This window comes from Thalia democratica, chromosome 1 (assembly GCF_965202585.1).
Source record: "Thalia democratica chromosome 1, ktThaDemo2.hap1.1, whole genome shotgun sequence".
Classification (NCBI taxonomy): Eukaryota; Metazoa; Chordata; class Thaliacea; order Salpida; family Salpidae; genus Thalia; species Thalia democratica.
The window spans coordinates 68,644,195-68,660,015 of NC_139165.1; the positions used below are offsets into that span (position 1 = coordinate 68,644,195).

The 15,821-nt window shown below is 26.0% G+C and overlaps 1 protein-coding gene across 1 annotated transcript; it reads right to left on the bottom strand.

Moving 5' to 3' along the window:
* Positions 1–5,999: 5,999 nt before the first annotated feature.
* LOC145845351 (ribosomal RNA small subunit methyltransferase NEP1-like) lies at positions 6,000–15,333 on the bottom strand. Its single transcript, XM_082952696.1, has 5 exons — positions 15,161–15,333; positions 11,029–11,181; positions 10,240–10,395; positions 6,936–7,094; positions 6,000–6,676 (listed from the first exon to the last, which is right to left on the bottom strand). Exons 1-5 carry the CDS (start codon positions 15,305–15,307, stop codon positions 6,563–6,565), a joined length of 729 nt encoding a protein of 242 aa, XP_082808822.1. The 5' UTR covers positions 15,308–15,333; the 3' UTR covers positions 6,000–6,562.
* Positions 15,334–15,821: the final 488 nt, after the last annotated feature.

Here is a 15,821-nt window from a genome sequence, read left to right on the forward strand (position 1 = left end):
CATTTTGTGTGTAGATCTGGAGTAGTTGTATATTTTCTATTGTATATAAAGAAATATTCACTATTTTAGTTGGCATTATGTGAAGAATTTTGAAAGTTGTTGAAGTTTGTTCGTTTGAAAACTGTAGTTAGTTTTTTACATATAAAATTATCCTGTGTTCATTAAGTTTGATTAATTATTACACTTTGTTATTGTATGACATATTTACAACTTATTTTGTACTAAATACTTATAATTTTATTTTAAAAGTAGTATTAAATTCAGCATAAATAAATATTTTAATTTTGCTACTTTATATAAATACTGCACAATTTTTTTTTTGACATATCAAATATGTCCTTACTTTAAAAATATTTCTAAAGCTGTTAAACTTTAGAATTTAAATTTTTTTAATAGTTATTATTTGCTGTAAAACTGAAACCAATTTTTTCATTAAAGTTTATTGTTGTGCTTGTTTTTATATAAGTTGCGTTCTTTTTAGAGGACAGCATATAAATTGTGATGAAAAATCAATAAAATATATATAAGGTATAAGTACGACATGCATAATTTATTTTGAACATTAAAAATTTGTATTCTTCTGATCGTTAAAATTGTTGATTTTTTGTCATTTAATTGTACCTTACACATTTTAACCCATATTTTTTTAATTCTATGCTTTCAGTTTACATTTAAACTAAGTACGATCTCAAAAAATAATAACGTTTGAGAGTATACCAACTAATAATTTTAAATGTCGAAACATGGTTTGCCTAGTTCAATATAATGAAACAAGGGTGAATAATAGCAAGTTGCCGAGTTCTATTGTTTTTAAAAAAATCAATAAAGATACTAGCAAGAAATCTTAAAAACAACTTACACAAATGAAAAATGTTACAAAATTTAAAATAAAAATTTTAGATAAAGAATATGACTCTAAAAGGCCATGGGTTCAACGTAGAATGAGCATTATTATTGCTGAGGATCTTAGAGATGAGATCAGAGCTCATTTCCTTGTACCTGAAAGATACAGAATCGTTATTTGGGCTTTAGTTGGCCAGAAAAATCGGCAAGGTTTTTGTTTTACAAGTAGTAATCGTCTAGTATTGTTATTCTCGAGTTAAAATTTGTTACTTAATTCGGCTGAGATTTAACTTTGTTTTGATGTAGTTTTATGTTATTTGTTTTAAAAATAATAATTATAATGTACTAACATCAATACACGAGTACTGTAGTTTTTATTATATTTTACTTATTTTATCATAATATTTTTTTTTTTACTTTAGTTATGCTTAAAGTTGTAAACTACAGTTTTAGATTATCTTATTACAAATTATAGATATAATTTATAACAAATTTTTAGGTATGCAAGTCGTCAGTAGGTCGCTTTCTGACACACAAACTGATAGATTTGTCGAGTGCAAATTTGAAAATAAAAGCCTGGTCGTTATTGTCACTTTGTACTGTTTTTACTACGAATAGTTCCATTTTAATTCAAACCTTTCACTGTGAATCTCTAAATCATTCACTGTATAGTTGTAAACCATTTGTTCTCTGACTCTTTCATCTTTTTAAAATCACAGATTATTCTTATAGCTAACTAAAATTTGATCACTTTTGAAAAACACAACATATAAAGACTCTTTTTACTTCAAAAAACTGAGTACAAATTTTGCTTTGTGTAATATTTTCTTATACGAGTTAACTTTATTCTAATACTATTACAGTAATTGTGAATTAATAAAATTCCAGAGAATTTTCTGCTCACTAATGATGACTGACTTATGTTTATTTGTTTTATAGTAAACTGCCACCTAGGTACGCACTTCCTATATACGAACTGCCGGTATGTTACGCACTTATAGCTGAAATACGCTGTGTTCAATCCAAACTGCTAATTTGAAAAGTTGTAATACATAAGTATTAGATATAAAATAAGTTAAAACTAAAGAAACTAAAAAATTAGCTATCATGTTACAAATTGTATATCAAATCCAACAAATAAAATATTTGTTTAACGAAAATGACGAATAGTTTAATTTAAATTTGCATACCCCATGATTTAAACATAGAAAAAAAACTTTAAAAGTCATACAAAATTTTGATAAACGGAAATAATGAAGAGTGCAATTAACATTTACATACCCAATGATTGAAACACAAATGTATAATGCCAATAAAAAAGCGATATTAATGATAAAAAAACCATTAAGTTTACATTTATTTAAAACTGGATGATTTTGAAAACATGTTAGTATAGGTTGTCGTTTGGGTTTAGCAGACACGTTTTGTCGTCGGTAGCTCTTTTCAAATACTTTAGATGGTTTTAAAAACTGATTTTATCATTTTAAGCTTTACTGATGTGTTTTCTACCAAGACAACCAGTTATAATGCAAAAATTGCTAAATAAAGTATACTAAGCAGGAGTAAAATTTTATAAGTCTAAACTAGTGTTTTTGAATAAACACAATGTAATAAAGAACGATTAACATTTTACAAATCTTTATTAATCTAAAACTATTAATTAATTGTATGTACTAAACAAATTTTAAAGGTACAAGGAAATAATACAAGATAGATTAAAAAACTTCGTGGGTTGAATATAAAAAGATACAAGACTTCTAATATAATTTCAGCATATATCTTTATGGTGAAAGTTTTTGCTTTGGGGGATTTTGCTTAAGTACTCATTTATAAACGTTAGTAGCTTTTAACATGTTTGTAATAGGTAACTAAGAAAAAAAGTTCCAAGGTACTCACTTTTGCGCTGGGCGTACTTTGGTGACAAGTTAAGGGTAGAGGGGGTAAATAACCTTTTTCACAATTTAGTCTTATTTTATTGAGTTTTAACTAAGCTACAACTTGCTTTTTATTAGTGATGTACCGGACTCACTATCCGGGTCCGGCCGGATATTGCCGTTTTTGTCTGATATCCGGCCGGATCTTGATATGAAAAAAAGTCTGGATCCGGTTCCGGCCGGATTCTAATTTGAAAAAAAAAAGTCCGGATCCGGCCGAATCCTAACTGAGATCCGGCCGATTCGGATCTAGTTGGTAAAAAAGAGCATACAGAAAAGTATTTTTTTTTAAACAAACCCTTTGTAAATTAAAAAGAGTCATTTTCGTCAGTTAAAATTAGACACCTACCGTGATTGGCTCATTTTGAACACGTGACTAATTTACATTTGTTTACATTTAAACTATGAAATAAACATTTCAGAAAAGCAACTCTTTACCTATGTTGTAAAATTAAAAACTTTACTACCAAATCGTTAGGCTAGTTTTAAGATTTTTTGAAAAATTCAGGCTAGTTTTCTTTTAGATTTTGAATGAGTTTAAGCTGATCCAGTTTTCAATGTTTTGTAATTTTCTAGTTAATTTTGTTCAAGAACTTGATTTTAGATTGGTAATACTATAGGGGGGTCCTCCTTGATTTTTACAAGTTGATCTTATTTAATAGATTTTAATTTTAGATACCAGATTTTTTTTTTGTGATGTACTTCATCTTTCTATCAATTTTCCTTATACTAAATTTAAAGTTATTCATAGTTTTTTTTAGCTTTTATAGAAATGAAATTTTGAAACTACAAATGTAAGCTCTACTTTTTAAGTGAAAACTAGTTATGTACCGGACTTACTATCCGGTTCCGGCCGGATTCTAATTTGAAAAAAAAAGTCCAGATCCGGTTCCGGCCAAATCCTAATTTGAAAAAAAAGTCCGGATCCGGCCGGATCCTAATTTGAAAAAAAAAGTCCGGATCCGGCCGGACCCAAAATTGTGGGTCCAGTACATCACTACTTTTTATAGATCTCTAAAACTTAAAATAAATTTTGAGTTATAGCTGGTCGAAGTTAAAGACTACAATAGGTTCCTTATGGGAGACGCAAACTAAAACAGCGAATAACTAGAAATCACTAAAAATCTATCTTCTCCTACGTTTTTTTAGATAACTACCTAGAAGATAGATTTTTATTGAAATTGTCTTTTTTTGTCGTTTTAGTTTGTTGCCTCCGACTTTCAAATGCTACTTTATTTAAGTTGCAAGTCATACTGTTGTTTATAACAGTTTGCTTTTACTTTGTAAATTTTTTCATTTTATTGGATACGTTTTTGTGAATAATTAATTTTAAAGACAAAAAGATTCATTGAAATGTTTTAAACCAAACTTTTTTATTAGATACAACTAAAAAAATAACTGCTTTACAAATATGAATATTAGCGCATTTATATTCAGATTTTCACACTTAATTCAGTTTGTACTAGTTTAGTGATCTACAGGATACAACTATCCAGAAAATTCTTTTTTAGATCCTGATTCAGCCGGATCCACAACTCAAAAAATTATCCAGACACGACTGATCCTAATTTTAAAACATCGGGATCCAAATGTTACGGATACGATAGATCACTAAAGGCTGATTAGAAAAAAAGTAATACACATATTTAAGGGAAAGTTTTGAAACCTACACTAGATACTCTGGAGCTAGAAGTAAACAGCAAAAAAAAGGTCTTAGGTGTATTTGAAAGTTATCTTGAAATTACACAAATAGGTTAATAGGGTACTAATTTCAAAATAAAATCAGAATCGGCCGGATCCTGACTTTAAAATAATACTTGAATCCGGCCGAATATTAGTTTTATGGATCCGGTAGATCACTGTATTGATTAAATGTTAGATTTTATAAAAACAACATTTACTAAAGATAATTAATTATTTGTCTTTCAACTAAAAATCAAGTTAAGTTATTCCGTAAACTTTAAGAATCTAGTTCAAAACACGTTTTAAGAGTTATGATTATAACAGCTTTAAATTCTAAAAATAACCATTGCAAATAATTTAAGAACAATTTTACAAAATTTTAGTACAGTCAAGTAGATTATTTAAAAAATATATTACTTTAAGATTGGAGTCAATAATCAATATAAATTTTGTTAATTCATTCCTAAAAAAAAGATGAAAAATCCAATTTAAATTATCACAACTCATCGATATGATTTTAAATACTTTAAATTGTGAATCGTTTTTGGTCAAAATAAGGCAGATATAAATTACTTACATAGATCTTCGATTATTATAAGTAGAATAAATATAAGTGTTTGTGTTGAAACATTTTACAGCATGTTGTGAATAGTTTTTGATTTACATTTTATAAGTCAGTACTAAGGAGTTTTTATAAGTATGCTGGAGGCAGCCATAAATACTTATACAAGCTAACTACAAGTTTTTTTAAATTTATCAACTAAAATAATACAAACAAAATTCTATGAAATTTTATTATTCATTATGCCAGACTTACTTTACAAGGACAAAGAGCTTACAAAAATAAGTTTCAAACAAACTGATTAAAAAACTTCTATTAACCATTTTTAACCTATCCTCAACAGTTCAAACATGTTGTAACTTTATTGGCCTTAACAAATTTGATCTAATTGAGCGTTAACTAAAAAAAAATAAAATAAAAGTTTGTATCATCATAATCGGGTTTTTCACTCACCGAGGCAAAAAAAAACTTAAGCAACATTACTAAAAGAATTACTTATCCTTTGCTGCGAGAAAGCAATTTACTTTTATGTTGTCTTTACATTTAGCTATTTAATATATTTAAAGAATTACTAAGATCATTATTATAAGTATACACTTTTACACTCTATATCCACGCAAAACTATAAAACATATTCAATAAAGGCGTAACATATTTAAAATACAAATTGCTAAAGACTTAAAAAGTGTAAAAATATGAATGGGAGTGGACATATCTATTTTTTATATTTATACAACATTATTTAGATTTATAATATATAAAAACAATATTCTTTTTTATTTAGATATTTTCACTAGCTTAAACTTAAATCTTTTTATTAAAACACTTTTTATTGCAAGGTAAACTTTAATTTAGATTATATTTCAGCACTCTAATAAACAACAATATAAGGCTGGGAGCAAATCTGAAAATTTTACCTAATAATTGAAACCAAAAATAATAATTACAAATAAATAAAAACTTTATCTAAAATCCTAATTAAAAACCAACACAATTCCATTTAAGTTCTAACAAAATCTAGCCTGAGTTTCTTAAAAACTCCTGTATAATAGAGCAATTTAACTTTATTCCTGTAAACGATCTTAAAGTTAAAACAAATTTTAAGATATAGCTAAAAAAATCAAATTAGAGGTTTTAAATTCAAGTATGAAAGGTTCTTCATGCACCGGAGTTTACGGCCAAAAATTTTGAGCGTATTTTTTGTCGTCCAAGAAACTATAATATAAGAACTAAATATTATATGAACTGTTGAAAAAAGAGCAGGTATGAATTCATAAACACATTTATTCGAAAAAAATTATTATCAATATTCACCTTAATGGTTTTATTTTAAAGAAAAGTTGCACAGAACAAGCATGTTATTGTCTACTTAAAAATATTTCCTAACAAAGCTTTATATAAAAATGTTTAACTTGAACTTCTAAAACTCAACTAGTATGTTTGAGCACAACTTTGTTTTATGTAAAATTAGCCAACTAAAAAGCCAATAAAATATTAATAATATGTTTAGCTAATAAAAGTTTAACTTTTACACGCTGAATCAATGAATTCCCCATCCTTCAGCAAAACCTTCGCATAACAATTGGCAACATCCTGCCGCTGAGAGAGGACTTCTGCTCAGTTGAACTGTCTTCTCAGCATATGATGTGTCAACCTGTAATTTAGATTTTGTTTTTATATTGCACTTGATACATATTCGAAAAAATTTACACTGTTACTATAAGTATAAAAGAAAGATATTTAATTCATTTATTTAAACATGTTTAAAATAATAAGTATACTGCTGAAATATAAATAAAGTTTGTAATACAAGAAAGTCTTTTTAACTTAAGTTTTGAAGTGAATTTAATACAAAAAAAGTAATCATAAAAGCGAACTTAACAAAAACTCGACTGCATTCAAATAGAACTAACGTCGCCATGAGCTATGGCGCCAATGATGACAGCAACGGGGTTGTTGTCTTTTCTCACAAGATCTTCTGCGTGCACCAAATTTTGTGGTTTATCCTCGTATTCTGCCCCAATTATTTGGGTTCCTGGGGGCAAGTGGTCGGTTATTGGACCCTTTATTATCTACAAAAAAAATCAAAATATATAAACACTACCAACTTACTATCAGTAATTACCTATTGCGTTGGTAACAAGTTTTATTTTAATAAATAGTATACAGCAGTAATTGAGTTTCATCTTTAAATAGTTTTAAATTAAATATAGCAGTAACTTTTAGTAATAGCCTACTTTTTACACCAATTTAACGAATCATTTTTATATCTAATAACTTTTCTAACCTAATAAGACTTTTTATTAAATTTGAAAAGATAAAACAGTTAGAAAAGGTAGCAAAACATAAATTTTAGTTGCTTAAAGATTTCGAACTTTCATTTAAGAACTACTAGAATCGACCTTTTAAGAGTAAACGTTTAGTAAATAAAAATAAGCTGAAAAATTACTACTTTAGTTTTTTTGCTCGTTTGCATGATACTCATTTGATTAAAAACTACTAGCATCTATTATTCTAAAGCAGGGTTTTCAAAAGTAAACCACAAGCTGCAACGGGGGGCTGAAGAGTGGAAGGGTTATAATTTGATACTTACACTAGATAATATGGAAAAGATGATGAAAAGAAAAAGTTTTAAGCATATTTAAAGGTAGTTTTGAAAGATATACCAGATATTTCTGAGGTGTTGATGAAGGGCAAAAAAAAAAGGTCTTTAGCGTTTTTAGGACTAGTTTTTTTCAAAATAATATTCGAGGGGTCCATAGCTTTTTTTATTTCTTCTAAGGAGGCCTTATGAAAAAAGGGTTGAGAGACCTTAGCAGGGTTCGTGCGCGAATTTTTTTTCATTTAGCCTGACTGAGACCAATTTAGCCTGACATTTTTTCAAAGTATAGAAAATCCCCTTTAAAAGTCATTTTAGGTATTGGGGGGTCTTAATTAGTACTATTGTAGTCTCCGACTTCAACCAGCTTTATCTCAAAAATATTTTGAGCTTTAAAAATCTGCAAAAAGCAACCCATAGCTTAGTTACAACTCAATAAAATAAGACTAAATTGTGAAAAAGGTGATTTACCCCCCTGTGCCCTTAACATAACAAATTCTGTGATAAGTTTTAAAATAAGTATTATATCTAATATATTTCTAGTGTAAAAATTTAATGAATATTACTAAACACAATTGTTTAATTTAATTGAGCACTAAGTAAAAATATTATAACCTAAAGATTTATATTAAAATGAAGTGCATTGTGGTGTTTTATTAAAATTTAAAATGAAATGCTTACACGACTATTAAAATTCAAACAAACAGCTAAGTTGTTGAACTTAACTGTAATGTTTAAACTGTTCTTTTTCAATGAAATTTTATAATTATGACTTACATAATCTACTTAAAACAAATAATGAAGTTCCTTAAATTTTTTTTAGAGATTCAACAAAAGGTTTTAAGCATTTATTTTTACAAATACTGACTGAGTTTGTCTTTAATAATAAAATCTTTATTTAGAAATAAATTCACATCTCAATTTGATCTTAAAAAGAATTCTCAATTTTCTTTTACCAAAAATATTCAAGCATTTGAACTGAGAAAAACTGAGATTCTCAAATTTTTAAATAAAAAAACTGATTTAGCCTGACGTTTTTTAACTTTTTTCAAAAAAACTGATTTAGCCTGACGCGCACGAACCTTGCCTTAGTCTACAGCCATATATAAACTATCATATAAAAATTAAAGACATAAAAATTTTTTGTGCTTCTTACATTCTTCAAATACAACATGCACTAACTAACTAATTATACTATAGTTTTAAGGATTTTTATTTAAATTAATAAAAGTATTGTTATTTGAGTTGAGTTATATCTCTTTATAAAAATTGACTTAAATAACGTTGTTTAAAAAATAAACTTAAAGAAACTTTAAACATTCAAAAATATAAATTAGTCTAAGTAACAATTGTTTTTTTAATTGATATGAGCTTTAGTTGATCAACTTTAGCTATACCACAATATAAGTTATTAAATTTTTATATTAAACTTAAGTTTTTCTATCTTAAAATATTTTTTTATGGCTAATCTATAAAAATTATAGGCAAGTTGAATACTACAACAGCTTTCTATTAGAGTTGCCACTATTTTAGTCAAAAAAATCTTTCCTGAGTGACCTTAAACTGTCCTGATATTTTTCAAAACCTAATAAAAGGATATTTTTTACTTTAAAACATTAAAAAAATCAAAATATTAAACAAAATTCTTAATAAAATAACAAAATGGTTGTAATATTAAAACAATGTCTACTAAATATCATTCAAAATCTAGAAAAAAACAGGCCTGAGTTTTTCAGAAATCTAAAAACTATCCTGAGCTTTTTATAAAAAAGTACAAATATCCTGAGTTTGCCTGATATTTTCAAAAACTCTAAAATATTCTAAGTTATTCTGAATAAGCATCAACCAGACAATTTAAAATTCAAAGTTTATTACTTAACACTGTGTTTCATGCGTTTAGGCAATGATCACATCTAACAAACTTAGTTACCCTGAATATTCTGAGTGTGTCGCAACCCTACCATATTTAGTAATTATAGCAGGGTTAATACTCTTTAAGGCAGAAAAACTGAACTTAGCCTTAAACTGTCCTCAGTCATCCTGAGCTTTTTTCAAATTGAAAAAAAAAAACTTTTCAAAATCAATAAAAACCAAGCTTTTTAACAAAACTTTTTTTAAAATAATAAAATATTTAAAATTAAATCAACTAAATGTCATCCAAAAATGGCCTGAGTTTTTCAGAAATTTAAAAACTATATTGAGATTTTTAAAAACCAAGCTATCCTGAGTCAGCCTTTATAAAACTAATTCAAAATATCCTGATATTTTTAAGAATTTCAAAACATTTTGTGTGTCTGGCAAAACCCTGTTTTTTTTTAAGTTACACAGCAACCCTTTTAATACTTTTAACTTTCTTTTGACGTGCTATGGTTATTTATGATTAAAATTGCGCTCAACGGCTTAAAATTAAAAAATATTTAAACTAAAACATGAGTAAATTCAGTTTAAAACTACTTAATTTTTTTAATGGCTAAGTTCAAATATGTTATATTTTTATTTTCAAAATATGCTGTTCAAACAAGTGTCAAAATATAATACAAAAAAACATGAAAAAAAATTCATAACAAACACACTTAAATAGAATTTTTATAGAAATTAAAGTTTAAAATAATTATAACCTCCACAAGTTTATCACCAAACTTTTTATCTTCAGTTCTCACTTTAAGCTTGTGTAAAAGAAAGACAAACAGTTTGCAGAAATCATCAAATTTTCGAGGTATGTTTGTGTGAGGACTGATTTTAATGCAAATGTTCTTGTGTGTCCTTATGTACACCTTTATATATTATAAAAGTTTTAGGAAATATTAAATACATTGAAATAGAATAAACTATGAGACTTAAAGTAATCTACAAAATATATAGTATTTTAAGTAAAACATTGTAAGTTTTTCACCAACAACACAATATTTTATACATTATATATAGATTGTTATCAGGGTTGCCACTCGTTTTTTTAAATTTTTTTCCAGGTTTTCCAAATTTCTTCCAGGTTTTTGAAAGTACATATTTTTGGGTCTGTTTTTAGTTTTAAGTTAATTTCTTTTTAAGAAACTGTGTTAATTAGTATAAAAATATTAAAAAGATACTGTGAAGTTACTTTAAATGTGTTTTTTAATAAAAAATTTTTTGATGATGACAAAAAATCTTAATTATGTGAGAGATTTTTTGTATCAAATCAAAATTTTACAACAAAAAATAACGGTTTTCAAATTTTAATCACCTAGCAAGAAAACGCAATTTATAGGGATTTCTAGAGATTTTCATATATTTTTTAATTTTTTCCAGGGATTTTTCAGAATATTGCAAATTTTAGGAAATTGAAGGGATTTATAGGGAAGTGGGAACCCTGCTTATAGTAAAAAGATAATTAACATTTTTATAAAAGCATAAAACAAACATTAAGTTACCTGTAACAGATTAGCCCAATTAAGAGGACTGGAAAATAGAGTAATAAGACATTTGTAAACAATGTCAGGTCTTATTACGCGCTTATCTAACCCATGCTTAGCTATTATGTGTCCATGTTGATCGCAATTCAAGAGCTCATGACCTTTCTTTACCTGTTTTATATAATAAATATTTTAAGTCACACACAAAAAAAAGTATACTGTTATTTTAAGTATTTATAAGTGTATATGCAAAACTTTTACTTAAACCGACTTTTTAGATTAGCCAAAAAATGTAAATATAAAATGCAGAACTCTGCAACTAAATTTCTATACATGTCATGGTTTTTTTAATGAGCATAAAAAAATAATTATCAAAGCTGCATTTGAAAGAAATATAAAATATTCATTTATACTTTCATTAGTAAATTATTAATGAAGTTAATCAAAGTATATAAACTAACAAAAACTATACAAAGTAAAAACACAATTGCTTATACTGAGGAAGAAAAAAAGATTTTTGCAATTATCTTGTGCACTCTTATTGTGACTATTAAACAACCTAGTTAATCTAAAAACATATGAAGCAACTTTGTACAATTTAAGATATAACTAATATTTTATTAGTAGCCAAGGTAAATAAAAGCTATCAAAATAAATTTTGATTTATAGTCCCTTAGGGTTCAACTTTTTATCACTTTATAAAGTAAAAAATCAAGGCTAATGTCCTCAAAACTTTGAAAAATTCATTATAAGTCTATTTCCTCTTTTATTTTCAAAGCAATTAACTTCAAATATTTAGGAAATGTTCTTTTTAATAGTACAAATAACTTGCAAGTAGCAGATTTTCGAAAAAAAATATATATTAAATTAATAACTTTTTTTTTCAATTTTTTTTTTGTTTGTTAAAAAAAAGTTGTATACTAAAATTATATAAATTTGTAAAAGATAACTCTGACAAAGTTTTAAAAAAATGCTACAAAACTGAAAGAGGAGATAATTTTATTTTAATTGTTTTGTTTATTTAGTTTGTGCCTCCCATAAAAAATCCATAGAACCCTCTAACTTTGATCAATTTCTCAAAACTTATTCTAATATTCACCAAGCAGTAAAAAGTGTTTGGTAGCTTGATCAATTACAATCACTTTTTGCGAATCTGCACACATTGTTTCAACAGAAGTGTGTAACTAAGCAAGAGAACATAGCTAAACAAGAGGTAGAAAATAACCTATTTATTAGCTGCTTTCTTATTAACAGTTTATTAAATACATTTTAGAGACTTTTTTCTTATTGGGCTAACAAAAAATTTCTAAATTAAGGGCATAGGGGGGGTCCACCTTGATTTTTACAAGTTGGTCTTATTTTATTGAATTTTATCTGAGCTATCAGACATTTTTAACAGCTTGAAAAAATTCAAAAAAAATTTCGAGATATGAGCAATCAAAGTTGATGACATCAATAGGTTCCTTATGGAAGGCGCAAACAAAAAACGCAAAAAAGACCATTTCACTAAAAATCTATCTCCTCCTTCATTTTTCAACCAATCTTCTTTAATTTTTCACAGAAAGTGTATTATTAAATTTTAAAAAGATTGAATGCAGGAATTTTTGAAACTTTGAAAAATAAAATTTCTATAAAAAAAAACCACCTATTTTTTTTGTTTTTTTGTCTAAAATTTTAATTTTTCAATATTTTTAAAATTCCAAAATTCAAAGTATTTTAAACTATAAAAGGAACGTTTCTTGGAAGTTTGAGGTCTCTAGCTCAAAAAATGAAAGAGGAGGTAGATTTTTAGTGATTTTTTAAATTTCCAAGAAAATTGACATAGAAAAATTTGCGGTCCATACGTTTGTATTGGAAAATTTTTATAAAAATTACAATATTTCAATAGTTAAATAAGATTTTTTAATTCTATAAAAACTGGCTTCTAAATTGTATTATAAGATCATATGTTATTTTAAGTGAAAAAAATGTTGGATCCCCCCCCCCCCCCCCTATGCCTTTAAAACTGTACATATATGTGAAAATTTTTTTATTAAAAATTGTATATGTTATAGAAAGTATTTTTTCTACTTTGTTCATTGCTCACCTAAGATTGAAATTTTTTTGCATGGTATTAGAGATAAAAATTTATTTTTCACATAATTAGACAAGTTTAAAATAAGGTGGCCAAGGAACAAATTAGCTAAAAACAAGATATTTATTGAGTTGAAATGAAATTTTATTTCAAAAATATTGTGAGGAATTGTTCATTGTAACTTGTTTGATTTAAAGGTATAAAGGGGCAGCTAAGACAACTAAAATATAAAAAGCAAAGCTTTAGAGTTCAACAGGTTACTTGTGGAAAGCACAAACTTAAAATGCAAAAATATCAATTTTATTAAAATGTATCTCTTTCTATGTTTTTCAAAATATATACTTTCAACTTGCTTTAAATATATAAAAAACTAAATGTATTGTTAACTAAAAACATACAATTAATGTACAATGTTTTAAAAAATTTAAAGTTTTTTTGTATTTTTGAGAGTTCTAAAATGCTAACCTAAAGAGAGTGCGTAACCAAACAAGTGCTAGATTTGCTAGAGATGACTTTTTGTAAAACATAAGACTAAGATTCAAAAAAGTGTTATACCCCACAAATCTTTGAGGCTAAAAGACCATCTTTAGTGACTAGCTTAAGTTAAATTAAACTTGCTTGAGGTATTAAGAAAATTAAAAAAGGTATATGCTAAAAACTGAAAGACATCCTATTTAACAATTTTAAATATGTAAATAAAAAACAATAACAAGAGATTATTATCTAAAATAGGAAAAATTAAATTAAGGAAAAATAAAACAAACTAATAAAAACTAGCCTGAGATATAAGAAAAACTTATAATTTAGTCTGAATTTTGAAACTTAAACCATTCTAAATGTGTGGCAACTCTGTTAAAGTATAAATTATGACTTTTAATTTTGAGCTAAGACTTAATATAATTTGTTTCTTTATAAAAATACAAATCATTTAAACTAATCATACAGTTTACTTTTTAGGGAAAAATAAAATAGAATTGAATACAACAAACATTCTTAGTTCAAGGTTATTATTATTCATTGAGTTGCTTTTAGATGAAATCTTATAACTACCCTGTTCGAATGGCAAATCTAAAACAGTAACAGTTGTCAAAACTTTAGGGCAAAAAAAGGCCCTACTTGTTTAACATATTTAGATCAATCAAAGTTGCTTAATGTTCCCTACTTGTTTGTAAAAGAGTTGTCACTTTTTTAGGCAAAAACGTCAGCATAAGTGACCAAAAACTAACTTAAGTTTTATCAAACTAGACTAGTCAACCTGATTTTGTGAGAAAAACAAACAATAAATAAAATAATAATCTAAAAATAATTACGACAAAAAAGACATATTTTGAAGAAAAAGCATAATGCAATAAAAACTAGCATGATATTTCTATAAATTAAACCAAACTATCTTAATAAGAAAAAATCCAAAGAAGCCTGAGTCATCTTATATTTTTTTTATAATCTGAAAAAGTGTAAAATTATCTTGAAATATTTTTACATATAAAATTAGCCTGAGTGTATGGCAACCCTAATAGTAGCCAAATTAAGTTTTTTGAAAATATACTTAGTTTATTCCACATCATAATAACAGTTTCTGTAGTTTTATAATAAAAAAACATATGCTACGAATTAATAAAGTGTGCATTGTAGAGTAGATTATTTTTAACTGTTTCTTTGAAGTAATGACATTTTAATACAATTTTAAATTAGCATACATTTCAAATACTAATTTAAGTTTAACTATCTGTTGGTTTAAATAGATTTAAACAAATTATCTATGACTTACTAAAACTAAGCTATAATGTATGTGTTTAATAGGGTTCACATACTAATATAAATTTATAATGAACAGATTTTTCTTTTTTGATCAATTGTGTACAGAAACTAAAATTTTGAGTACCATTACATCTAACAAAATAAAACAAAGTTTAAAGGAACTTGAAAACTAAAAAAAAAATTAAAGAAAACCTCATGAATTAGAATATTAGCCAATTCATATTAAACTTAGTACTACTGGAACATGTCAAAAGAATTCAAAGATTTAGTGATAAACTAATAATTTCTTCTTAAATTAAATTTATAAGAAATTCTTACCGCTACTGTTTCTAAGTGTGCTCCATCTAGTATCACAATTAGTTTTTTGCTAACTTCTTTTAATTTACTTCTTTTAATATAATGGTCATCAACAGGAAAATAATCTTCTTCTACATCACTGTCACTATCATATTTTCTTTTAGTCATTTTTTTATTTAATTAAACAAAATTATAACTCTACAAAACTACTTAAGTTATAAAAATTATAAAAGAAGAAAAAAGTAAATTTAAATTTATTACTTTTAGTAGCTAGCTTTTTGTTGACTTTATTTATTTTGAAACTACAATAGTTTAAATTAGTATTACAAACAGCCTGATTTTAATTTTGTAGAATATGTGGCTTTTTTCATTAGCAGTGTTACCACTCTTAAAGTCAAAAAACTATCCTTGATGTCCTTTAACTGTATTGAGTCATCTTAAGCTTTTAAATTTAAATCCAAAAAATTTATCAAAAGTAAATTTACTTTTTAAAATAAATAAAAATCTAGTTTTTAAACAAAATTAGTAATATAATATCCAAATACTAAAACTAAAAGAACGGAATCTCATTCAAGATATACAAAAAACTTGACTGAGATTTTCAAAAAATTTTAAAACTTTCTTGAGTTAAAAAAAACACCAATCCTTCCTGAGTCATCTTGAGATTATAAAAAGGTCATAC